Source organism: Lichenostomus cassidix, chromosome 1Aa (assembly GCF_008360975.1).
Source record: "Lichenostomus cassidix isolate B80296 chromosome 1Aa, HeHo_3.0, whole genome shotgun sequence".
Taxonomy (NCBI): domain Eukaryota; kingdom Metazoa; phylum Chordata; class Aves; order Passeriformes; family Meliphagidae; genus Lichenostomus; species Lichenostomus cassidix.
In genome coordinates this window covers 26,158,113-26,185,122 of record NC_139480.1, presented here as the reverse complement: position 1 = coordinate 26,185,122, position 27,010 = coordinate 26,158,113, and the positions used below count along the sequence as shown (strand labels likewise).

The window sequence follows — 27,010 nt, the reverse complement described above, 5'->3', positions numbered from 1 at the left end:
GAAAATAACAGTATCACAAAGCATCAATCACATACTTTTTTCCTCCATTACAGGCCTGTTCTCAGCTTCCTTTTTTTCTCTCTGATGTCCCTGCATGTGTTTATTATGACTACTTTAAAGAGGCGTGATTCACATCCAAGATTTACACACTCAATTGAAATTTTTCAGTAGAACATTATCTGTGGTTTGGGCATGACCTCAGATACAATCTAAGTACCAAAAACCATTAACTGGAGACAAACCTTAACATATGTTATACATATGCATATAACCTCTCTGTAAATCTTAGTTACATTGGATGAAGTGGTAAAAATTCCCTTCAGTTTATTAGTATCATCTTGAATATAACAACTCAAAACCACCAAGAAAACTTCAGGAAAAGATCTTATTTGCCACAGAATGGGCTGGGTTGAAAGAGACCTTTAAAGGTCCAACACCTCTGCCATAGGCAGGAAAACACAGGTTAGAACAACTTTTACTTTTTTTAATGGGCCCTAAATTGAAAAAATCCCTGTATGTATATATCCTACACATGACTAAGTTGGTGAATTATCCTCATATCCAGCTAGAGGATTACCATTCTGGGGAGAGGACCTTCAGCTGCTCCACGCACACTCCAAGCAATCTGATGAACATGGATTTTGTTTTCAAGTACAACAGTGTGTCACTCTAGGATCTAAAAATGCTACATAGACCATTAACACACATACAAATCAATATATTAGAAAAATTTAAATAGAATTTTATATATTTTAATTTTTAATAAGGTGTAAAAAACATTAATCTAAAATTTTCCCTTTTGCTAGTTTTTATGTCTTCTGATTTTCTGAACTATTTTGAAATATATATTGGATTTGGATCCCAAGGAGAAAAAGTTGACACTAATATTTCGGACTTGTAAGAGCAAAATGGGGATTGCAGTCTCTTTCCTCACAGGCAATATGAACCTCATAGGCTTTAAGGAATTACAACAACAAGGATTCCAAATCCTTTCACAGTCTGGGTTCTCAGCAGCACCAACCATTGCTTTTGTTCCAAGCCACCGAGGGAAAGGAAAAAATTACTCATTTTCATAAAGAAAACATTTAAGAAGTAATATGCTGCAGCCATTCTGCTACTGCATGACAACTGTTTCAAAATCTGAGCTCTGTGTGTCCATAATGAATACTACCCAAATCGATCATGTAATCTGAAATTAGTCTAAAAGTACTACATACGCATAATAATCATTAATAAATTATTATGCAAGGCTCTTATTTGCCAGTTTGTCTATCATAGACACTTTTCAAAAAAATTATAATCTCACCAATTCAAATTTTTTTAAGTTTTTGCTATTTCAGTTCCCAAATTCTGAGTGTAGTTTATTTTCTTTCTAAGTAAAAGCTCATTTTGAATATCAGCTATTCATACAAGTCTGTGTTAGTTCACCTTTTGTAGCTGGATCAAATTTCCATAGCAATCTCCAAAATCCGTTTATTCTTAGAAAGCACATGGGAGACCAATCAGGAATATATGAATACAGCAATCACAACCCCGTTTTGTTCAAAAGGGCTCTTCATGAGATAACATTAAATATTGTACAACTTTTATCTTCACGTAGATGAAGCTCATGATAAAAGCACTATTGATGTGTTTCATTTGTTCACTTTGTCAACTGCAAGTATGAGACAAAGAACGAAACAGTAAAATAATAAAACCTTTACTCAGCCTATTCCAGTATCAGTCATATTACTATTAATATATCATAAAGCAGGAGTATAACTGGTAGATAAGAGATTGATTACTTCTAGCCTGAAGTAATGCTCTGTGCTAATAAGAGCAAATGCTCTGCTCATGTTCTCTGCATACCAGGAGCTGACACGTTTGCCAGCCCTGCTGCTACCACCTAGAGAATGTACTTGTTGCTGCCATGTACTACCTCATGAGCTTCAGCAAATAGTATATACAGCTGCACACAGGAATTGAAACAAGCCACACAGAACAGCTAAATGTAGTTGCCAGCAGAATTTTCTAGAATAGCCCAGGAGGGCTTTTACAAATCAGGACAAGAAAAGTCCCTTCAAATCGAAATTTCCCTTGGTGGTTAACTGCTGCTGCATTAGCAAATCTTGTGAACTGGAAAACCCTGCTGAGCTGTCTCACATATAGTTACGCTGTTGAAATGTGAAACACAACTGTTAGAAGTCTTTGCAAGCTTTAAGTATTTTCAAATGTATCCATTCACATATGTATTAGAGAGTAATATTATGCTGTACCTGGTTCACTAGCCACAGCTAACAGCTGATTAAAACATCCATAAAAAACATTCACAAAAATCTTTTCAAGTGTTTTAAAGGAGAAAAGTGTAATCTAGAATTAGACAGCTGGAAAAATGGCAGCAGACTTTGGAAGAGTGGGAGACAACAGCTCCAAAGCTGCAGACGACAGTCATCCAGCCTTCAGGTAACACCACATAAAATCAGCTATTACACTCTGTACAAACTTACATAATCCCCAACCTGCTTTATGCATTCACAAACTCTGTAGTCTCTTCAACACCACAAATGGCCACAGAATTAGAAATGAAAACTGAGAAAAAGAATAAAATTGAAAGGCCAGCTACTCAAAACTCACTCAAAAATAATCACTGAGATAGTATCTCAAAAAGGATAGGCAAAAAGGGAAACGAAGAGGAGAAAATAGTCTATATGAACATGTTCATCTCTTTCAATTGTAAAAGCTAAGAAGCATCTAGAAAAAGTTTCAGATATTAAGATGCACCATTTTTTCTGCGAAATTTGGGTTTACACACTTAAAGGCCTTCGTTTTGCTAAATCAGGTTTAACTTAATATTAGTTAACATATATTCACATCATAAATTTCACCCAGAAAGGAATCACTCCAAGATTGCACTTTCCCATCACTGTCAGTTTTAAAATGTCTCTAGATATTATGGGATAACATAAGGGTCTTAGAAGATCACACGAGAAGGTCACAAGAAAGATTGTTCTTACAATTTCCTGAAATTGCAATGTATTTAAAATATGTTACAATAAATGGATGTCAGCTATACCAACATTCTCCTTCAGTGATCAGAGGTGTGCATGCTGTTCCTATGAAGAAGTGGTTATATTGACCTGAACAATTAATATTATTCACAAGTTTTAAAAACGACATCACCGCTCACAGTTAGGAAAATGTAGTTAACAACAAAGTCTGTGGAAGCTATTTCTATTTTAACCAGACATGTGACACCATCTCATCATAAGCTGCATGGAACAATGAATCTAAATCTCTAATCCTGTCTCATGGATTCAGGTAAGCTATATCAATTAAGGATACAGAAAATAATTTGTAATCAAGCTTTCCCCGGTAATGTCAAACAGGTAAGCCTTTGAACTCAAGTAAAGTGCAAACTAAAACAAATTTGCTGTGGAAAAAATACTACTGTCAGCGTCCTATAGGACTGAGAACACACTGTGCATGATCACGCATTTAAAATCTTCCAACAGTATTTCTTTACTAAGGTCAAACTCAGCACCAGTTAAAAATAGCCTGTTCTGAGGGCGAAGGGGATCTTATGCAGACGCAAACATCACAGCAGGCCTTCTGGGTGTACAGGATGCTATTATCCTTTGCTTGCTGACAACATACTTCCCTTTATATAGCAAGACCACACTTCTGTCATTACAGTTGCCCTAGTTCCTGAAACATCAAAGTTATTGTTCTGAGAAGGCCACTAATTTATCCCTTAAAGCAAACACATAAAACAACACATAACACAAGAAATGTGCTCACTAGCTATCTCTTTTTTGCCTTAAGATACACACTATTAATTACTGAAATCCTAAATGGCATTATGTTATGGATCGTGGGTTTATGAGAACAATAATTTTAAGTTTTTACTCCTACCTTTTTCTTAGTCCAGAATTTCTGCTTATATACTAATTTTTTACATTTCACAAAGGTGGCAATAAAAAAGACACCTACAATAGCAGGGAAAATCAGAGCTGAGTGGTGAGAGAATTGCAGGCTAGACTGCTCTGCTCTGTATTGGCAGAAGACATGGGTCAAGTTCAAATCAATTTAAGTTCTATTTATGAAATAAATGAAAAATATTTCTGTCGATTCTTCCTATATCAAGTCATTAAATTACAGACATGACATGAAAATTTGTAGGTAACCCCTGTCTTCACTTCCAGTGTTCTATCACAATAATTTTTTGCCTTCATCTTAGGTGCCTTTTATACTTTATTCCTGACACATTTTTCTCTGCTTTTCAGTTCTTTATGAATGAATCCAGTCATACTTAACTAAAAATTTAACAAGTGAGCAAAAAACTGCTTGTGTACTTTAGCAGGCTCCTCTTCTCACTTGAGAACTACTGTCCTCATTCATTGGCAAAGCATTTCCTCTTACTATAGTATGTTAAACATATCCCAATCTTCAGATGTCTGCTTGCAGGCTGCCACACACCCCACTGATTGTTTCACCACACGCATCTCCCTGAACCTACTCGTTGCTTCTCCTTAAGAGAATTTAAAATCTAGTTATAAAACACAAATGCAATCTTACCATTCTCTGTATGTTCAGCTATTAACACAATAGGTTTTCAGTGCATGACCAGGTCTTTTAGAACAGTTACACGTGGGGGTTCTGTCCGTGGGTGCCCCACCAACCCAGAGTTCAGGGAAGGGAGAGACTGCGGGACAGGGCGGGGCTCCAAGGGAGCGCAGGTGCTGTCAGCAGGTCGGCGAAGCAAAACAGGAGATGCAGTCCAGATTGTCGGTGCTCCAAGGAGGGTTTATTAGGGTAAGGGGTGAGGGGAGTTGGAGGGGTCTCGGGGCATCGACAAAATGGCGCCGATCCCGTCTGCACAACAACTTTTATAGGGGGAGGGGAAAGGGAAGGAGGAGATTTGGGGAGCAAATGGGGAAAGGGGGATTTTTGAGTGACAAATTATGTAACCAAACAAATAACAATACCATAAAAAGAAAACCAACCAAATAACTGCTTTACCACGAACAAAGAAGAACATTCTAGAATCGAAACCATATAGGGAACCGGGGGAGGGGGAGAGGAGTCTTGCATATGTCCTTGCATTCAAGTGGCTTGGAGAGCAGGGGGTCCTGGGAGCGTACCATGCCCAGGACCCATCCCCATCTCCCTCCCATGGGGCTGGGGTGCTCAAATGTGTCATAGCCACCGCAACAGTTATAAGACAAATATCACAACCACATATACAGAATAAGAGGTTTTTAGAAATTCCACTTCCTTGCTATAAAGCAAATTAAAAACATCATAATGTATACTGTACACATTAATTGGTAATGTTGAATTCTAACCTTGAAAGTGTATATGCCTCACATCTTAAGAGTTCCACTGCTGAAATTCCATTTGATGTAAGCAAACAGAATAATTCAGGTTGGAAAGGACCTCTGGAAATCATCTACTTCAGCTGATGGCCAAAACATACACAACTGGAAAGGCAGATCAGAGTGCTTGGGTTTTTGCTAGTCCAGTTTCAATTAAGGCTGGAGGTTTCATAGCCTCTCTGGTTAATGGCTTGGCAACTCTAATTCTGCTTTTTTCACCCATGTATCTAGTCACAATTCCCCCTGCTACAGTTGCGGCCCTTGTCTCATCCTTCTGCTATACATCTCTGAGAAGGATTTGTCTCTGTAGCTAATCATCAGCTAGACAGTTGACAATAACAACAAAGTCTGAAATACAAATACATATGGATATTTTTACAGGTAAATGTTGTTCAGTTGCACTTTTCAGGAACAGCTGATTGTGCATAAAAAACTAATGTTACTTTCATCAATATAATTTCCCTAGAAAATACAGTGATGATAAGGTTAATTAGCATTTTAAACCTGATAATTTCCCATTCCCTTGCTTTTGCCTTTGCTAACAGATTGAAAAAACAGAAAACAAGGCCAAGACCACTTATTACATGCAAAAATATTCATGTCCACAATATACTCAGCACAGGTCAAGACCCGTGGTTTTTCTTCCAACTTCACCTATTAGATTGGAAATAAATATTTTTCCATGTGTAAGCAAAATTCACTTTGTCAGCATATGTGTAGTTAATTGAAAGATTCCTAGAAGTAACATTCTGTAGTTAATATTTATGGTTGCTCATAATACAACTGACTAAACCGGCTTAGGGGAAGTTATTACTGAAAGATACAAAGTCAGCTGTGGCAATATTTAATCTATAATTTGTCCAAGAACACAATGTATGAAATATCCTGTAAGATAAAATATCTCCTCAGTATTTCCCAGATTGTACACAAAATGAAAGCAGGCTAACTACCAAAAAAAAAAAATAGGACAAAATATATTTAGGTATCTTTTTGCATGCAAAGAACCAATTTCGTTTGGTTAATTGCTTACATCCAGAACTTTTTATATATACCTATATATCTATATCTAATCTATCTCTGTATCTCAAGCTTCACCTCTTAAGAAAAATGACTGTATTTTAGGACTCAAGAACTGCTGAATCTTACCACAACATCCTACACGTATTTCTCTGTTAGAGCTTTCATACTACTGGAGGTGGCAGAACTTGGCATTGGAATATGAAAGACTTTGTGACAAGGAACTGGATCTCTTTGAAAGATAATGGTTTCACATGGAAAAGAATGAGCAAGCTGATTTCCAGAGCTATTCTACAAAAATAAAAAAAAAATATCATTACTCTCTCTCTTCCTAAGTATAGAACAACTTCTTCATAACAAGTGATGTAACATCTTTAGGTCCAAAATGTATACCATTCACAATGCAAGTAGAGCAATATTAAGGTGAATTTTTAATATAGTGAGAAGTGCATCTTAAACTGAGTCTCATGTATCATGAATTCAGCACTCAGCATTTCATTAGAGCAGTAGAACCTAAGTTTAAGTACTTTGATTTGTTATCTCCTCTAGGCATCATAGTTGGAACAATGGCTTTACTTTCATGGCAAGGAAATTACTTTTAACAAAGTATCGGTTTAACAATCCTCTAAAGTGTCAAGCTATGTGATCAGCAGATTAAACAGAGTGTGTATACATACAGATTATACAGAAAATGTATTTGAAGCATACATTCAAAAAGTATGGTCCGTCTATATTTATTATAATCAAAAATGCACTTGATCTCAAGTGCAAGAATAACCATATGAATACCCATTAATTTTTTTATCCTATATAATCACAGATTTTCAGCCTGAGTTTATGTAAGAAGGAAGTCTCTGCAGAGAATGAGCACTGGAATTCCACATTAGTTATTAAAACAACCATATTTCCTGGTACTTCCATCAATGAAATTGCATAGTCTGTTTCACTGACTTGTAAAATCTTTCCTAGTTCTAAGTACCTACAAGCAATGCCAGTCATAAATAACCAGTAATTACTTCTCAACAGTTGGAAATGTACTGAGAAAAAAATGTATCAAGTATTTTCCTATCAGAATTGTCAAATTTTCTTAAGGTTCATGAAAAAAAAGTTCAGGAAAAATATACTATTACCTTTCTGCACATACATTGCAGCAGGCATTTCTATCAACAGATTTTGCTACAGCAAAGCATATTCCTGGCATCTAAATTATATATATTCCAAAAGGTAAAAGTGACAGTTTTCTAAACTAAAGCAGTTTTTATGCTCCTTTTGCTCAACATGACCTTCACAGGGCAGTCAGCCATCATGCTCTAAGGCAGGGTTACAGGATTAGAGACAGCTTTCCACCCAACCAAATCACAGCTGCAATTTCTGCAACATTCCAAGCAGCTGTCCGCTTACACCCAGGACCTCCAACACATTGTGACTGCACGTCATCTGGAAGAGTAGAAAAAACTATTCCATGTTGTTCCATTTTCAATTCAACTTCTATTGGAAAGGTAAGAATTATGCCATTTGGTAAAATATGCTTTTTCCTCTTCTTCATATGCCTGATCACTAAAAGGTAAAGTAAAAATAATTAAATTGAATTAATAAATCAATTAATTTTGAGATAGAATATTACTGTTAACACTCCTACAGCAGAACATAGGGCATTCTTGTGTATCAATTAGCTGCTAACATGTGATCATCTGACAATCTGAAGATCACAACATAACCGGTTTTTCTCACATCTTTCTCACTTTCCAGATGTATGTATATTTGTGTGTAACTTCAAATTAACTTGGTTTTGTTATTTACATCCTATTCTAGCTGAGTTGCAACACAACTATAGCTCACAATTATAAATACTGATGAGTCAAGAAGCAAAATACTTTAAAAAAAAGAATACAGATCTGTAGATTACTCTGTGTAAAACATCTTTAATTTTGACGCTACTGAATTGGTAGTAAGGTGGGCAAGATTGTAATTTCCCTCCACTTTCACTAGAACAGATCTTGAAGAAATTTTATGCTACTTACCTCAGACTGTGCATCTAACTTTAATTGTTTTTGTCAAATCCCTCAATGCTACATTTTAAATTAAACACAAAGACTATATTACATGCAGGAAAACCAAAAACAAACAAAGGAAAAAACAAACCCCAAACCAAACCCAGAATGCAAAAAAACAACAACCAAACACACCCCCTCCCCCAAACCTACTACCAAAAGACACAGCAATAGTTATTTATGGCTTTCCAAAGTTGTACCCTTCAGCCACTAAAAGCGCAATACCTCAGACAAGAATGGATGGAATTATCTTATGCAAAGTAAACAATTTACTAACCAACAGGAGTTCACATTTTAAACAAACTTTTTGATTACCACCCTGATGTCTAATTTCTTCATGGGATTCTAACTAGAATATAAAGAAAAAATTAAAATAATGGTCTGTTATTAAATCGCAACATTTGCCTCTAGAGCCAAAATTATTGATCTTTCCGCAAGGTTCTAGACCCACTTATATCTTATCAAGTTCCTGATGTAATTTAATGGAGCCATCTGACTTCCCCATCGTCAATTTTTTAAAAATAAATATAGTTATTTTTAATACTCCAAATTGCATTTAACCACTAAACAATCTGTAAGCTCTAACATTCATTTATGTGACTTTTTGGCCTAAAGAGTCTAGCCAGACTCTTCCCAGCAGTGGTTCTCGCAATCAAAATCTTGTAAACTTCGTATTCATATTCATAGACTTTAAATTGAACAACCATAATTTTAACAGCAACAACTTCTTTCCTCCACAACTGCTCAGTTTCCATAGTATTGCAGTAATTGCCTATTAAGCCCATCCTGAGCACTTCATAATAAAACCAAGGATCATGCACACTATCTGAAAAGTTTCCTTAGAAAAGGGGTTTTACTTTATAAATAGAAGATGCAAGGTTTTCTCCACCAACAGTATTAACACACTTAAATATAATATGATATCCACACTAAGAATAGATTGTAATGCAGATAATGAAAGTATAATTATATATTTGATTTTTATCAAGCAAATATATGAGAGGTTTTTTTCCCAGCTAAAAGAACAGAATAGGAAAAGATTTTCTGAGGTCACTGAGGCACAGAAACTAAAGTGATTATTTAGCTTCTGTGTCAGCACAACCTCCTTTGCAGTGTCCTACCTGCCAGAAGACAGATGACTTGGTACAGAGACCTAAGTACAAACAAAAATAGAATAGAAATTGGAAGACTTAAGAAGGCCAAGCAAAGGTATTCTTATAGGTTGTCCAGTGTTTTAGTCAGAAAGAGGCTTTCTTAAACATAATGCAAGAACCATAAAATATCAATTCATGTTATATCTATCAGAATTTAGTAGAAAGTCTTTTCATAATTACAACTAATTCCAATTCAAGACAGTTCCTTCAGTATGTACCTGCTTACTGATATTTATTTTACCAGGCTAGTCTCAATAATTAAATTCCGATTAGTGATCTTCTATGAATAGCATATATTCAGTTTGCACTATTAGAGAACTCTTGTTTTCATCAACTGAACAGGACTACACTCCTTCAAAAATTGGGTTATTCAGATGTGTGTGTATAGGCTGAAACTTGTTGAACCATCACATAAAATCATCATAGCAATTATCTTTTCCAGTTCTCATGTCTGAACAAATGCCAGTGAGGGACACAGCCGCAGAAACAACCTCACACACTATACTTTGATTCTTCCTCCAGAATGATGATCTGCACTGGATTTTTCAAAGATGAAACTCAAATAAATGCTTAGTAGTTTACTCAGTGTAAAGGAGTTTACTGAAAGGCCTGAGTATAACCTTACAGTCAGAGGAAACAGTGACAGAAACCACATGATATTCCTCAGAAAGATAATGATAGGAGACAAGAAGTATACTTCGGGGGTTTTTAATGTCAAAGAATTTTCTATGTAGAAAGCTGGGTTTGTACTTAAAGCAATTATGTTCCTATATGAGAACTCACAAGAAGCTGACAAAATATACAGCCCTTATTTCCTTATTTTTATAGCTGACCTTTACAACATGTTTTTAAATATACTGCCCATTTAGCTATTATCGTTCAAATTTCTAAAAGCATATTATCACTCAGAATGTACAGAACAAACAGTATGGTTCTCTTTTTCTTCTTCCTCAGATTAAATTAGCATAGCTATTTTTATTTGACACATAAGAACACATTCTAAATTAGAAATGGAGGGACACCTGGCAACCTACCCAGCAAGTAGGTTCCTGTTCTCAGTCAAACTTTGCAGAATGTGTTCTCTCTATTACAGACACAGCACAACCTCTAAATTAACCTCTAATTTTTGACCTCAGGGTTAAAATTAGTGTCTGTGAATATTTACAACCTTGACGTTTCGTCATTCGAAAACGTAACAAGTTTACTTATACTGCAGTCTTTTTTAACTCCTTTGTTAAAAAACACTTCTAACCAATTACAGAATAAGACCATTTCCAAACATTTATCTACAAAAGAAGACATCTTAAATGTCTGAATTAATATGGCTGTGCTTTCAATTCAAAACCTTACTCAAATTTTGTCATATCAATGAAATACCCATTCTGCATACACACACTGATTTTGCAATCTTCTATATGTTGCACCAACTTTTTCTACATTAAGACAGGAATTTTGGAATAAAAAGAGGACATGATTGTACAATCAGGACAGGAAGTTTTCCTTAAAGACAACCAAAATGAATTCTAGACCTAGAAATCAGTCTTTGGCAACTTCTTTTTATAACAATGCCTAAATTTGTAAACAATAAGAAGCAAATTACATACAGGTAAAATTGGCAAAAGTATCTCTTAATCCACAGCAAAAAAGCACTATCTCTACAAGTACTGTGAAGTGCAGCTGCAGCATGTATTCCCAAGGAACTACATGAGCTGTACAGCCACACTGTGAACCATACGGCTTCAGCTTCAATGCTGCTGGCACTCCAGCTTTACAGAGTAAAAGCAGCTGAGAGAACACTAGATATCTTGTAACTCATTCTGCAATATCGGATAAAGTTCTACACAACTGTTGAGATCTACCTCAGCGGAGCTCTTACAAAACAAAATGCCTGTTGCAGCACAAAAATGATTGAAAAATCAAGGTCTGCCTGGCAAAAACATGCATTAATCTTTCAAAGACCATCTCATGTGCCACATGACTATGTTATCCCCTTTGAAGACAAATGCATTTCCAAAACTAAAAATAAACACACTTTCTTTTTTTTTTTAAATCAGTTTAAGAGATGGAAAGGTAGCATTCTGGAACATAGTATAACAGAAATTACTTAATTTATTTTAAAATTGCTCCTGTTTTGATTTTTGATTTATTAAGTCCCGGTAATGCAGCAGTACCTAAATTAAGCACTCAAACAAGTGATCAAGTTAAGAATGACAACTTTTCGCTTAGTAATGAATCAACTTAAAAGTTACAGCATGTATCATTGAGCTCTCTTAATACTAGTATCAATAAAAATGAGTCCAAGCTAAAGAGAAAAAAACTTTTCTAAAGGCTGAGGTAAGATATAATTATTTGTAAAACACTAAACTGCAATTAAAGGAATCATTTTTAGCTACAACTTATTCTCTCCATTGATTTTATCTGACTCTAATTTAAAATTTTTAAAGACTAATGCCATTCTAAATATTATGTCTAAAACAAGGTAAAAGCACATGTGTGCACACAGTGACTTATTTTACAGCTGTGGTTGAGATGAGTGTTTCATCTACATCAGAAACAGAGACTGAGATTACAGAGACACATGCAGTCTTCATTCAGTACCTTTCCTAGGTAGAAACACCACCAAGTACTTGGGGACAGGCTGCTCATTTGCAATTAAAGTCATAAAATAATAAAAATATATATGTTTATTGAGAACTAGATTGGACAACAGAGGAAAACCTATTGGATCTGCAGGCAGAATCAGAATCATAACAACAGGCTCACTGACTCTCTTTTGGGGCATCCAGGATCACCAAGACTAACTCATCTCTGCTTTCTTCATACCATCAGAGAAACCATGTCATTCTGGATGGCTGCTGTTTCCACCACAATTGTTAAAGGGATTGTTGAGATCCCAACTGGCAAAGTCCCGCATAAGCAGTGGGCCAACAGCCAAAGCTAGAAGCAAAGAGATGAGTTTGGATGGCCCTGGTCAAGCTGCCATGAAGGAATATTTTACTTCAGCTCTTTTTCTGCAAAAGACCACTCTTCCAAAACCTCTAAATTATCTTCTGCTACGACTTGGCAAAGAGGAGACAGTGGACAAACGTAAAGCTGCCAAAAAGGATACAAATCAAAAGTTTTCATATCCATTTGCCTATCTCAGTTACACCAACACTTTCTCAGCTGAATTTCTGACAGGAACAGAAAAAGCAGCACCTGATGGGAGACTGGCCTTCCCTATTCATGCCTTACCTAAATCAGACTCTGAGGACCAGGAAGTAAAATTCATGCATATAATAGGATATCTACTCACCAGTGAGTTAGAGAAATCATAGGTAAACAATCAAAATGAAAAAGTATTAACTGGTTTACACAATAAAGGCAAAATTAAGTCTCAAAAACTGATGAGTACAAAATCACATCCAGATACTATTTCCTGCAAATCTTTACAATACTATTAAAAACTTAATGATACAAGAAGGAAGCAGGCCAAAACTGCTTCTAACAAACCCATATGATGAGGTACTTAACTTAAAAGTTGTTACTGATATATGCAAACGCTGAAGGGTGTTTTATATTAAAACTATCCAACAGATTGTTTTTACATTGTTTAACTTCCTTTGTATTGATCTTAAAGTGCTTTTGGAATTCTCTGATCTGATTATCCAGTGGACTTCCCAAAGACTAAGAAAAACTTCATTACAATGCATAAATACAATACAACTCCTTCCATGTGTATGTACATAAACTCCACCAAGATAAGGCTGAAGTTTCCAAACATACAAAAATCCCCACAGCATCTAAAATACTAGTTATCATGCTCAAACATACAGCAAAGTGAAAATAACCAATGCAGATGGCTCGGACAGACCCACAAACATTCAAGTAGTAAGAATGAAACTATTAATTTTGTTTCCTGATCAGACAACCTGCTCATTTTCTGTTCAGTCTAGTAATTACTAATCATTTATGCTGCCTCTTTTAAACAACCACCAGAGCATGACTTGGGCAGAGCAATGCACACACAGGCAGAGTCCCATTTTACAGCAATCATTAAATGACCTGAAATTGGAGTCTTTTATGATATTATGCACAGCAAACATGAATAAATTCATATTTGTAGCTAGACTATGTACAGAAAATTTTACATGACAGGAAATGAGACAGATCACAATGCAAATTTTAAGTGTCTAACAAAAGAAGAATGCATGAGAGAGTTGGCTTTAAGAGCTGCTAGTGAAAATCCTCTTACAAATTACCACTACAGTGAAGAGGTAGGCAAAATAATGGGACAATTAGAAAAGATATATGACAAAAAGGCAGGCAGATAATATGGCTTCCAAAGACATTTCTGTTACAATCTACATATTGTGCATTTCATTTACGAAACTAAAGCCTTAAGCTTAAACTATCCAAGCATATAGTATGAGTATGTATTTTATCCCTGTGTCAGTTATGAGCACTTTGACATTCTATTTCTATATTATATTAAGGCTGAAATGGAGTTTCTGTACTCTACTAGTCTTGAGTATTTTCAACAGTGAAACACTGACACCTTTTGGCTTGAAACATAGACCTCCAAATTTTAAATGTAGAATTCTATTTTTTTTGTTCCATTTGTCCTTTCTTGAGGTGGTTGAATTCTTGTGATCTTATCTAAAATTTTATTCAGTAGGCATACTTCAACCAGGAAGAAAACCGTACAGTATTAGTTGATAAGGAAAATATTTTTCATAAGTACATAGCCAAACAACTTAGAACCATACTCCTTTAAGCCACACAATGTTTTATCTATTTTTCTCTATCTCCCAACTCCTTGTTCTTGGCAGTTTTGGTATACAGACACTGTATCACATGATATTTTGCACTGCATTCCTTCCAAGTAAAAACTTGGTAATGCATTCTTTGAATATCTGAGTTTTGAAAACCAATTCTAGAAATAACAATAACCCATTATTAAAAATGTTATGTTCCTTGCTTATGTATATATCTACATTATTGTAGATGAAATACTGATGGTTCAACATATATATAAGCATATATTGAAATGTATGCAAAATTACTTACACCAGTGACACGATGTCTCCACGTTGTACATCATAATTTCTAATGCTCCAGTGGTTTAAGAGTACTACATCAGATGCTTGTCTTCCCCCAGGATTCAAAGAAGGCTGAGAGAAGGGGAGAAAAACATACCCACTTACTGTAAGAGGCCAAAAATATGGTGTATTACAGGAAATACCTTTCTTTATTAAATTACATGTTAAATATCATTAATTTATTACAAACTCTAGTTCACATCTTTCAATGCACTACAGCATGTAAATCAGATTACATAGGATACATAGTTATGGCAAGCCTGATGAAAAGAAGGGATTGCCTTTACTACTTATCATTTAATATTAAAATCAAAGGAGAACCAAGTACACTAATTCCCAGGGGAAAACAAACAAACTTTGTGCAGGCATCTTACTGCTTATAAAAGCATAATGCACTAAAAATGAAGTATGTACTTGTGGCAATACTAATCTCAGCCTCCTTTGTAAAGGGGAAAAAAAAGCCCTATACATATAGCACACACTGACACTGACTACAAATGTGGGCCTTCCATAACAGGACTCATAAAGGCATGAACTAAAATAACCAGGTAATTAATGTGTACAGAGTTTTAGGAGGTACATCACATGACCCAAAATTATTTTGCGCACCATGACACAAAACGAGGGTACCTGATCAATACTGGCTCTGAGTTAACTCATGGGAAATTGCAGAGGAGGGAAGAAGCCCACCACAGTACTGTCTTCATTTATGCTGGCAAGGCTTATTTTAAAACAAAGCCTCCTTTTACTAGATAGAAATTATTCCAGACTGAAGTTTTCTGATAGTTTATTTCTCAAAAAGCTTTTTCAGAATCTTCAAATACAATTACAGCATCTCCCAAGTTGGCCAAGAGATGACCTCTAATTTAGATTCTAGAGTAGGTGATATATGCAATAAAGCAAAGTGTTGAAACTAGGTAGCCACTCATTTGTCAGTATGATAACTGCAATATTAGCTTAAAAAGTTATTGTTGTTGTTGTCGTTGTTGTAGAAGAGGCACTTACAATATAACATCAATATAACATCACATGAACCACTGGACTTTCACTGCTGATATTCTCCTCCCCAAAATGATGGTAATTTTAATGAGTAAACCAATAGAGGGACTGAAATCAACTTTTCTCAAAACTAGTAATTATACACTATTGAATTTCATTCCATTTTTATTCAGTAAACCTTGCTATCAAATAAAATTGATATTTAGCATTTATTTTTAATTTTGAAAGCAATTTAGAAGTGCTGATTTCTCTTTATTACAGTCTCTTCATCATTGCTAAACAGATTGGTTGAGATATACTTCAAATGGGATTTGTGAAAAATTAGTTTTTCAAGGTGCAAGAGGAAGTCATGTGCTAAGGTCCTCAGCAGGTGTAATTCACATGAACAGTAAGCAACATGACAGGTTAAAAGAACAAACATGTTAGGGAGAGGGTGAGAGATATGACGTAATACGCTTAGTTAAAGAGCAAACAAGGCTAGTTACATTTTGGGCTATGGACTACAGGCAAATTTCTAGTCAAGTAAATTGGTGGATCAAAGTAGATCACTTTAACATCCATAGAGATATAGTCTGAGTCTGAGCTATAAATATATTAATAGTCATTGCTCTTTTATCTACTAGACTCAATGCACTGCAAGAACCAGATAAATGAAAACCAGGAGCTAATTAGCAGTTATTTTATTATTAGTTTTTAATCAGGATTTCCAAAATTATTTATCACCCTTACAGCATTTTCCACCAAAGGATCAAATATTTACATACAAATGACTTACATACAAATTAATGAACAATTCAATGAACAACTCTTTTTGCCAAATGCAGGTGCATATGGGCCAGAAGCTAACAGCAATACTAAGTATAAGGCAAAGGCCAGGAGTCATACATATGGCACATTCTCACCAAGTAAACTGCTTAGTACTCAAAAGTATCAGCCTTAAAAGGCCAAAAGAGAAGAGTGAAACAAATAGAAATTTTAAAACCATTGCTTCAAAATATAATGTATTTCACAGCTGATACTTAGAAAATATCTGAGTGTTCACACAGTTTTTGTATCAAATAAATTTACATCAACTACATCTCACAGAGAAATACACCAGGTAGTATTGCCCTTGTTGCATTATCTCAGTTTACTCCTATTTTTTTCTGCATTTAAACAAAGGAAGCACCTTAGAATCGAAATACATTTAGATATTGCATAAGCTTTTTAACTTAAAGCACTCTAAATGCATTTTTAACAATAGCTGACATGGTTTTGACATACAGAGTGGATATCCAACTCATTATACATTATAATTGTGTTTGAGAAAAATATGACAGTGTTGGCTTTTTTCTTCTCTCTTAAAAAAAAAAAAAAAAAAAAAAAAAACCCTGACAAATGTGCAGACAATAATACTACTTTGTTAGAAGAAACTGCAGGAAAACTAGGAGAAAATTTTCCATTTACGTCAACAATGACTTTTGTCCATTAAAAACATAAAAGGCTAACTCCTTCAGCAAGACTTTCTCTATTGTAAATAACACAAATTGAGATTCCACAACAAACAAGTATAGAAACAATAGAACTTATTTCTCATTTTATTTTTACTAGTAGTAAGGTTTCAGGTCTAGCAAAATCAAAATACAGCTTCTGCAAAAGCAGTCAACAAATAGGGTCACAAGGGCTTTTTGTAAGAAACAGAATAACACAGAGGCTTCTTCCTTCTAGCTTGAAGCATTGTAACTTCTTTGCTCAAGTTTTTGGCATAAAAGCCTGCTACAAATGAGGCACACAGGTCTTAATTTAAACTGTGGTGCAGAAGCCACAAAACATTACTCTTTCCAATTACTAACTAATCTAATGCTAAAAGCATGCAAATTGAGATCCCCAGCCATATGATGAAGCCTCATAGGACATGAGGTTCCATAAGTAGGAGGGTAAAAACATGCCCTTTTACTATAAATAATGATTAACTTGATAGTTGGTATGCTGCTAGTGAAGGTCACAACTTATTTGCTTGTAGCTTGGGGAACACAAAGAATATTCACATGAGCTTACAAGCTTAGGTACAGTAATCCTAATAATAAAGTTAGGAGAAACTGCCACAGAATAATTACAACTGCTATTATGCATAATGGAATAGAACATTCAATAATGTTTGCTGTGGAAACAAGAGTGCTTTGTCAGAGATCGCTGGTCAGGCCACACGCTATAATCCTTGGTATTGAACTATTTGCAATAGAACTTGCATACAAAGCTGCACAAATGCTGTCATCTTCCATTCCACTTGAAAACAGTCCATCTGATTTAATGAATTTACAAATTTATATATCCATGGGGGCTTCCTTTTCCACATCTTTATGTATGAAGGGTTCATATTACAAGACAAGCAATGAAACTCAATAAAAATAGCATAAATCAATATCAAGACATACATATGACAACAAGTATTTAAAAGTATACAGCCAGCACTACAAGAAGTCACACAAAAAAAAATCCACAACAGGCAATTAAGAAATCTTATTTCCAGTTATTTGTGTCACTTACATTTAATTTTGTAAACAGATGACAACTCACTTGAAACTCACTATTAACAGAATGCTAGATGAGCACATCAATCTAAAATCCTAAGTAACAAAACTAACTCATGTGATGATTTCGAAGTCCAGTAATTTGGAAATAGAAGGTAACAAAACTATTAAAACTGTTAAAATTATAAACTGCAATAGCTCACTGTTATTCCCTACAGGTTAGAGTTAATACACATACACACTGAAGTCAGCACAAGTGAAGTTACGGTAAGTGGCTGAAAGCACTGAAAAACACAAAATCGGCTTGAGACAATGGAATGCACAATGTCCGTCTTAATTGATTGGGAATAAATAAAAAAAATTGTATTTTCATTAGAAGCTTTATTCAGTAGGCTTGCCAGGGTGTCAAAAAGTGTTCCCATCATCAGTAACTATGAAGCAGCAGTAAGGCTGGTCCAGAACAAAAGGACAAAGTGTGGGGGGAGAGAGAGCGCACAGCAGAGAACAAGAGTAGGAGAGCAAGCACAACACAGAAAGATTTATTTCTTGCTTCTTGTCAAAACTTTGAATTTCAGGCTCAGCAGGAGCCACAATTATGAGTACACAAAGCCAGCTGGACATTTTAGAGGTCTATACAAATTCTTGGGAATCTTACCATGATATCTTCAAATTGAGACAATAAGGTACCGCTAGAAGCATGTGATTGAAGGATAGATATATGACTAAAAACTGACTGAACTTCAGTCTTCCTCATACCTACAGCTTCCAGATACATTTAACATAGATCACTCCCCAAAGCACAGTTAGCAGACAGAATTGCAACATGATGACCAGTACTTCTTCAAGCTACTCCTAAAGAGAGGGATATATACCTTATAATTATGTCCCTCTCAGACTTGCTTAGATGTCTAATAAATCTTGTCAAGGAAATTAGTGTCTTATTAAAAGCAGTAGGATTTTTGGTTTTTCGTAATCTGAAAAACATCCATATGCCAAGAAATTTTTAAAAACCCTCTATTTTGATTTTATTCTGAAATAGAACTGGAGAGTTTTACAGAAACTGAGGTGTCAGTAAAATTACAAATGTCAGCTTTCAAGGTATCCATATTTCAATCAACAGAGAGAATATTTGGATAACAAATACAGCAAGGGAAAAGCTTCAGTTTTAATAATCCAGTGAATATATACCGCTTTCCCCACCATATCCTTCTTTGTCAGGTTGAATAAATATGAGTAAATAACTACAGTGTTTTTCAAATCTTCCATGGATAAACTACAGTTAACTATACACTCTTCAAGTGAGTAGAGAAGTAACACTCCAAAACTCCAGAGCATATCCAAACACTTGGGACTGACTTCAAAGAAAACATAGTTTGAGGTATTAACCAGAGGGGCATAATAGACTTGTGGAGAGGGAAATCTAAGAAATTTCTTTCCAGCTACTGAAGTAAAACTGTTAAGCAATAATGGATGTCAAACAGAGCACTACAACAGAGACAGAAAAGATCAAACACTGAATGGCAACGCGGTATGCTAAAAAAAAAAAAAAAAATCTTGAAATGTAAATGCTCAGGTCATGCTCACTAGTAGCCAAAAAAAAAAAAAAAAAAAAAAAATCACAGAAACAAAGGCAGAAAGCCAAAACCAGAAAATCCAACATGAATCTGCATCTTGAATGCTCCATGTGGCTCTAGACCTGCAACAGAAGCAAAAAATGGGAAACAGGGGAGCTGTGCTCATCTGTCTGATTTTGTACTTTTCTAGATGGTGTGTTATATATTTGAATTTCTCCTGTCTGAAAAGAGCAAAAATATAACAAAACTGTTTTTTCCCAGTTTTCTCCCCTCCCATTCTTTTTCGTGCAAATTTTTGGGTCTGCAGCTGCAAGCCCTGAGACTCTCCTATCTTTCACTGGTCATCAATGATATTCAGAATAACATTCATGAAAAGGGTAAGGATAACTTATGTTACACCAAGCTTTTGGCCTTGGATTGTAGCATTACTGGAGTAAGATGATTTTACTTTCATATGTGTTCTTGATATGAGAGTTGCCTGCTGAGGTTTCTTGACAGAGTTTAAACGTCAGATTACAGACTGCCACAAAAGACACAATGCCACCTTGCCATTCCCTCCTCCCCACCACATGCTTTTTAGAACATTAAATATAAATCAGCCAAGTGTGGGATGGAGCCCAAGTTTTCTAGCCCATGTGTAAATTCTGCATAATTCAAACTCCAGCATCTGGTCTTGATTGTTGTGAAACCTCTCTTCAAGGTTCTGAGCTTATTAAGACAATCAGAAAAGAGAGCTTGACATCCAAGAATCAAATTCTTACTCTCTGCTAATTGGAATGTTGCAACATTGGAACAAAAACATCATAGTTATCAATGGTGATACATAGCAAAATGCAGTGCATATGATTTAAAGTAACAACAGAGAAATTTGCTATCTACATTAAAACATATATTTTTCAAGACCAAATAAAGAGAGAAAACAGTGTTCATGAGTATTTATTTATCATCTAAATGTTACACAGCCTACTTATATTTATTTGCTTACGCTGTATAAACATTCAGTATAACCAAAGTAAAAGCAGTGAACTGATACCTATTTCCTGACAAACATAAGTAACAATATTAGTTTCATGCCACTTTCAGTATTCTTCCCTGCAATGGTGCCATATGTGTTCATTAGTAAGAGCAAGTACAGCAAGAACAGTTTTGCCTTACAGTTACTATAATGATGCTACTAAAAATTAACAAAGCCTCTTTGTGAGTCATCAATTCAATCCCAAGAGACAAAAGGTATTGCTCCAAATATTTCTAAATGTCTAGGAAGATATCAAAACAATCTATCACTATTTCTCCATATATTTTCCTTTTACTGACACAGAATTTTGGGAAGTTTTGTTCTCAATATCTTTTCTTTCACATCACAGAATATTTAACGAAGTAGGAATTAAACTATTCCACACTAGAATGTTGTCATTCACTAACAACTGAGAAAACTATTTTTTTCACCTTGCTACTATCAGTGGAGAGCTACCTTTTAATTTCCTGAAAGACAAAAGATATTTCCAGCAATACCTGCATTGATGCTCCTTCCACCCTTGCAACACAGGCAACTCTATCCAGGAAAGTCACAGTTACAGGAACAGCAACAAAGAAACCTTTGAAAAAGGCTTTTATGTATTTCTTCCCCAAACCCTGAGCCTGTGCCATAGTCTGAAAAACATGAAGGAAAGAAAAAATGTTGTTACAAAGTAAATTTGAAGTAACACCAACATGTAAAAATTCAACATGGAACAATTAAGAATAAATTTATTATCTGTTAGAGTCTCAAAATACCGAGTGGAAAAAAAATGAATGTGCATGAGAATGGGAAAAAAAACCCCAAACCAACAAACTAGAAATCTTCATCAGAATTTAAACGTCTATTCTATAGACCTTGATACTTGACATTTACCCATTAGCTAATTTGAACTTTTCTTGTGATCCTGTGCTAGCAGAAGTACTTGATAAAAATGCCTCAATGTAGCAGGTAAGCAAGAAGCAAAGTGATATAACAGGACAAAATTTAATAATGCATTTTAAGAAAAAAAAGCACTGCAAATAATTTTTTCTCCATACACTGATAATTATTAATTTCTCACCCCCAAAGGCGGAATGTGTTAAGCAAAGGAAAGCTATATGCAACACATTACCTTTTCTTTATTAAATATTTTCACAAAGGAAAATGCACACATGCATCATTTCCACACTTGTAGTAACTGCAAATGTAAAATCAATTTGAATTGTCACATACATCATAGGGACACACCATAACACAATGAATCCTTGTTCACCACTACTTCACAAAGTTAAAAGCATGTTGGCAGCCTAGACAGCCACATAATGACACCTGGGATGATTCCACCCCAGCTCCATGTATTATACTATTTCCCATCTATTTATTTAGCCCTGAACAACTGAATATGCTTGGAAAACACCTACAAAGTGCACTGAAACACAAGCTGTTTGATTGTATTAATCACACCTGTGAAAAGCAAGCTGAATGTCCAGCTACTGCTGCATAGACACAAGACTAATTTATGTAACTGCAATTTCATTAAAATAAATGCTGCCTTTCACCTATTGGCAACTTCCTTTTAAACTGCTCCTTCCACCGAGTGAATCCCTAGTAGCCCTCCCTCAAGATCAGCTTGTGAAGTCCCTGCTCCCTCTGTCACTCCTAGCTCCAATAGACAGAAGAAAAAAACTGGCTATGCCCTGAATTTTTGAGTCTCCCACTGTGTTTATACTGAAGAACATATTTTTCAATTAAAATAATGACAAACATAAGCATATGTAGTTTCATTAAATCCTCTTACAAAGAAAGTATTTAGAATTTCACAATCATTTTTTCTTTGTTGTGTTTTCAGAAACATGGAAGTGATGAACTATTTGTAAGCAGAATATAAACTGAAATCACTCTGATGAAATAGTACTGAAGGTAGTATTTCCGTCACAGATAGAGCTTCTTAACTCCAAAAAGCATCAAATTTAGGAGAGAAAACTCAGTTCTACAAAGTAAGTCATCTGCATATTCTTCACTAGAATTCTTTATACATATTAACAGCTTTGCAATGACAAGATCTGTCTTCTAAGACTATTACTTCTGACATTCTGACATTCACCTTCAAAAGGTTGTAATTATTTTAAGTGGAAATATTTCATCATCTGTAACTTGCATATAACTTTACATTTGCATAATGCCTGTAATTTGGTCATTTTCTTTCTGAACATTTTGTGAAAACATTTTCAATTTGCATCAACAACTTTTACAAATAATTTGAAATATGTTGTGAAACCGAACAAAAACCTCGCCATTTCAAGAGAAAAGCTATAATGATTTACTCTCAGCTTATCATTTAAGAACTTGTTATTAGAATCAATCCACCAAAAGAGACTATTTCCTCAATTAGCAGAGCTTTACCTTCGGAAAATATGCCACATAAAAATAGAATCTCTACAAATCAGGGTTTTGTCTACCTTCTAACTACATCATTTCCTACACCTTAATACCCTTCTCTCAACCTGTTTACTTTGAACTTTGCCTCTTGAGTTTTCTGGCTGGAACTCTACTTCTCTGCTACGTGATCTGGCATTTCAGACCTCCTCCACTCTAACAGCAATGTCAACCACAAAACACCATTTGGAGACCTTACTCACAAACATATTCACCATGCTCTCTAGAGTAACGTGAGCGGAAAAACACTGTCTGATACGTGTATCACAATATGGCTGATTTAGGAATATTTTTTTTTAAATGCAGAAATCAGTCAAATTTACTTCTCTTAAAATTCCTCAGTGTCAAACTTCTTTTTCATTAATAAAGAAACATGAAGATTCATCCCCTCCCTTCTACTAAATCCATGGACAGATCTTGTTCTAAACTTCTTGCAGAAGCCCCATGCTAGTATCTACAGAAAAATCTAGTATCTGAAGAGAAGTAATTGGTCAGACAATCCACACGAGACCAACCATATGCTTCCTAGAACTACAAGCTAATTAATAGTGACAGAGAATCTAGCAGCCAAGTTAAAACTGCTAAGACAAAATGCTACATTTTCAGTACACTACTTGGACAAGGCAACACCAGCAGTACTAAGCGGCTGTGGACACTGTTGGGAATTAAAATCCTGTTTTTGTGGCTTTGAACAGGTGCAGCATTACATGGTACAACATGAAAAAACATGAGGGGAAAAGCACCAACAGCATCCCTACAAGCAATCTATCTGCAAAGCCACCAAAACCAACAACAGCTCAAATGCTGAAGGACTCTCCACTTGCCCTGAATTTTTTTTTTCCTCCCCTCACCTCTCTGCAACTGATTGAACCACTGGTTTCATTTTCACTCTACACCAAGATGAAGAATCCTTCATTTATGATGATGTGCTACATTCTGAACTTTTCCTGGTTCCCCACCACGCACAGCCAACAACAGCTTTTCCCTGTGACACAAACGGAGCTGGCCTGCAGAAGCCTTTCTTCCCAAAAGATGGCTTGAGAAGAACTATGTTAAAACAATCAGCCTTTAACCTTAAGAGGTTAAGACTTAAGTCCTTTCCTGGCAAAATATTTCCAACAGAAAGGTAAGTTACTGTATGTTAGTATTTCACTTAACAGTGCACATATTTTTGCCAGGTCTGTTTCATAAGCTTCCCCTCTAAAAAGCACAGACAAGTAAATGCACATGCAGAGTTGCCATGCAACTGTTGGCACAATAGTTCACCACCCAACTGCCAGTAATGGAAAGTTATCCCTCTCTCGTTCCATGTGAGAGGCTTCAAGTTGTCTTGCACTGGCACAGGGGAAGAGCTGGAACACAGGCACCAGAAAGGCAGTTTGCAGCATTATCTTCTACCAGTGACATGTGAATGGATAATCCTCAACTGATAAACACTGCTGGATTAAAATGTGCAGTGTTGTATTTTCTTATACTTTCATGGTAGTAGAAAAAGGGAAAAAAGTAATGATAAGCATTTTCTGCAGTCACAAGAAAGAATTTAGGGTGGTAAAGGGTAGACACAAAAAAGACCCTTAAAATTAAAAGAAAAAATTCTGGCTGGAGTTTTTTTATAAAGAAAACATAAGATAGCCATTACATTACTGCCCGGTTTGACACCTTGAATAAGACCAACAAATCATAACACTTAAAAGATGGGGAAAAAAAAAAAAGGAAACAAAACCAAATACAAAAAAAACCAGAATAAAAATATTTTACAGATGCATACAGTTTTCAGCATTTGTAAATTACACTTGGTTTAGGAGAATAAAAAAACCACAGAATAATTCAGTAGAACTGATAAACTTCAAAGCAACAACCTTGAAAACTTGTTTGAAATGGAAACATGGACAAGAAAAATCCAAGATCAAAAATGCTACCATATAGCAGGTCAAAGCATTAAGAATTTCACATTGTGCAGCTCAGAGATTAAGGCAGATGGAGCACAGCATTATCTGGACTGAAGTATTTGGTGCACAAAAGGTCCAGGGATTATAATGAGCCTCTCGTGGGTACTACAACATATGGAGCAGAGATGCTATTTAGATAGCTCTCTATGTATAAAATGTTTATTTTTTTCTTACACTTGCCTGCACACTAGAAGACACTGTTTATCAAACAGCCTGCAGAAAATCATCAAGTAATTCAGAAAGCCCCAGGTTACAATATATTTGCAAACCTAGGTACTTGAAAATTACCCACAGAAGTATGATACAAAAAATTGCTGTAAAAACAAGGCATTAGCAGTCATCTGCAAAGGAAATGGAATGGCCCCTGATGTGCTTCTACAAGAAAGCAGGTGAGGGAACAGGAAGGAGGGAATTACAACCTATACCAAAACAACCATCCCACAAAGATTGCTGTGTTAGTTTGAAATTACATATTTGATCTTGTACAAAAATTAGTAACTATATTAGATATAGCTTGAGAATCCATTAAAACAACCAGCTTCTGTGTCAATCACAATACACATTTTTCTATACATCAATAGCATTGCACTAGAATTCAGGATATATGGTTTGAAAATTAAGAAGACTTCCGTAACAGAAAATACCACAACACATGAATAAGCCCAATTTTATTGTGTCCTATGAAATATAAAACTGAGGACAAAAGTTTTTGTTTTAAGACTGGTCTAACTTGAAGACAAGGTTATACCTGGCCCAACAACCATAATTTACAGGATGCCGCTCAGTATCAGAGTTTGTGTGATCTTTTTAACATGTGTTTTTTCTCAAGTCTTTCATGATATGAGGCCAGAGCTAACTAATGCCATGCAGCCTGACTCTAATTTCCCACTTTAGTTGTACATTTCAATAATTTTTACATTACAGTGATTACCATAAGGGTACAAGTATGCAGACTTTTTAGTAGGCTGATTTAATTCACATAAATTTATCCAAGTACAGGCCTGGATATGATGGTTATGAATACCACAGAAGAATCAAAATAGACTAGCCCATCTAAGTTTTCAGTTAAAATAATCAATACAGATCAGTGCACTTAAGTTTTCATTTAAAAATCCTATCTAGTTCCAGAAGGAGTTATCATTTATCCTTCAATAAAGACACTTCTATCCTCATACTATTCCACCATAGTGGTAATCATGTCTATTCAATCAATGTATTTATACTCTGCAAAGGTTTTACTCATCCTATACCTCCCTCATATTACTCTCGCTGTATCCTGTGGCACCCAGACATTGAAGAATACCCCTCTATTGTGAGCGTGGAAATATCACAGGTCATGGAAATGACTGCTGTGTCACTGAAGATGCAAATTGTAACCTAATCTGCAGTTTCAGCAACTACACATGTATGCTCCACTGTTTTTTTCTTTCCTCTAAATTAGTCATTTTGTCCTTACACCCAGATGTTTTGCTTGTTTCAAATACAAAGCAGAAGATTTTGTTAGCTTTAACTCCATTTTGTATCATTTTCTTATGCCTTGCTCAATTCAAGCAATTACAATTTCCATGTAATAGCTCCCATCCCTATGAATATGCCTTTTTCCAGTATACCACAATAAAGAAAAACAACAATAAAAATCCATTTTTCTAATCTTCTCAGTACTGTAACATACAGAGAAGTTCCCAGAAGCAGACAAAACCAGATCAACCATAATGAGCTTTCAGCTCACAAACAAACAGAAAAGCTTAAACTACAACAATCATCAACATAATCAGTCACAGAATTATTGTTGGGGGAAAAAATCAGTTTAATGTGAACTGATTCTTCTTTTAATATAATATTATTGTATCCCATCACTGGGATCTATCTCATGTACAAAGGCTTAGTT

At 35.3% G+C, this 27,010-nt stretch overlaps 1 protein-coding gene across 2 annotated transcripts in view; it reads right to left on the bottom strand.

The window, feature by feature from the left end:
- IMMP2L (inner mitochondrial membrane peptidase subunit 2) overlaps positions 1 to 27,010 on the bottom strand; it is a 405,860-nt gene that overhangs the window by 375,281 nt on the left and 3,569 nt on the right. The window contains exons 1-3 of one of the 2 annotated variants that reach the window (XM_085043104.1): positions 21,870 to 21,891; positions 21,253 to 21,390; positions 14,626 to 14,729 (exon numbers count right to left, since the gene is read on the bottom strand). In XM_085043104.1, the coding sequence (XP_084899230.1) occupies positions 14,626 to 14,729; positions 21,253 to 21,387 (239 nt within the window). In that variant the 5' untranslated portion in view covers positions 21,388 to 21,390; positions 21,870 to 21,891. Of the gene's footprint in view, positions 1 to 14,625; positions 14,730 to 21,252; positions 21,391 to 21,869; positions 21,892 to 27,010 lie in introns of those variants that run through there. The other variant, XM_085043112.1, reaches the window with a different exon arrangement.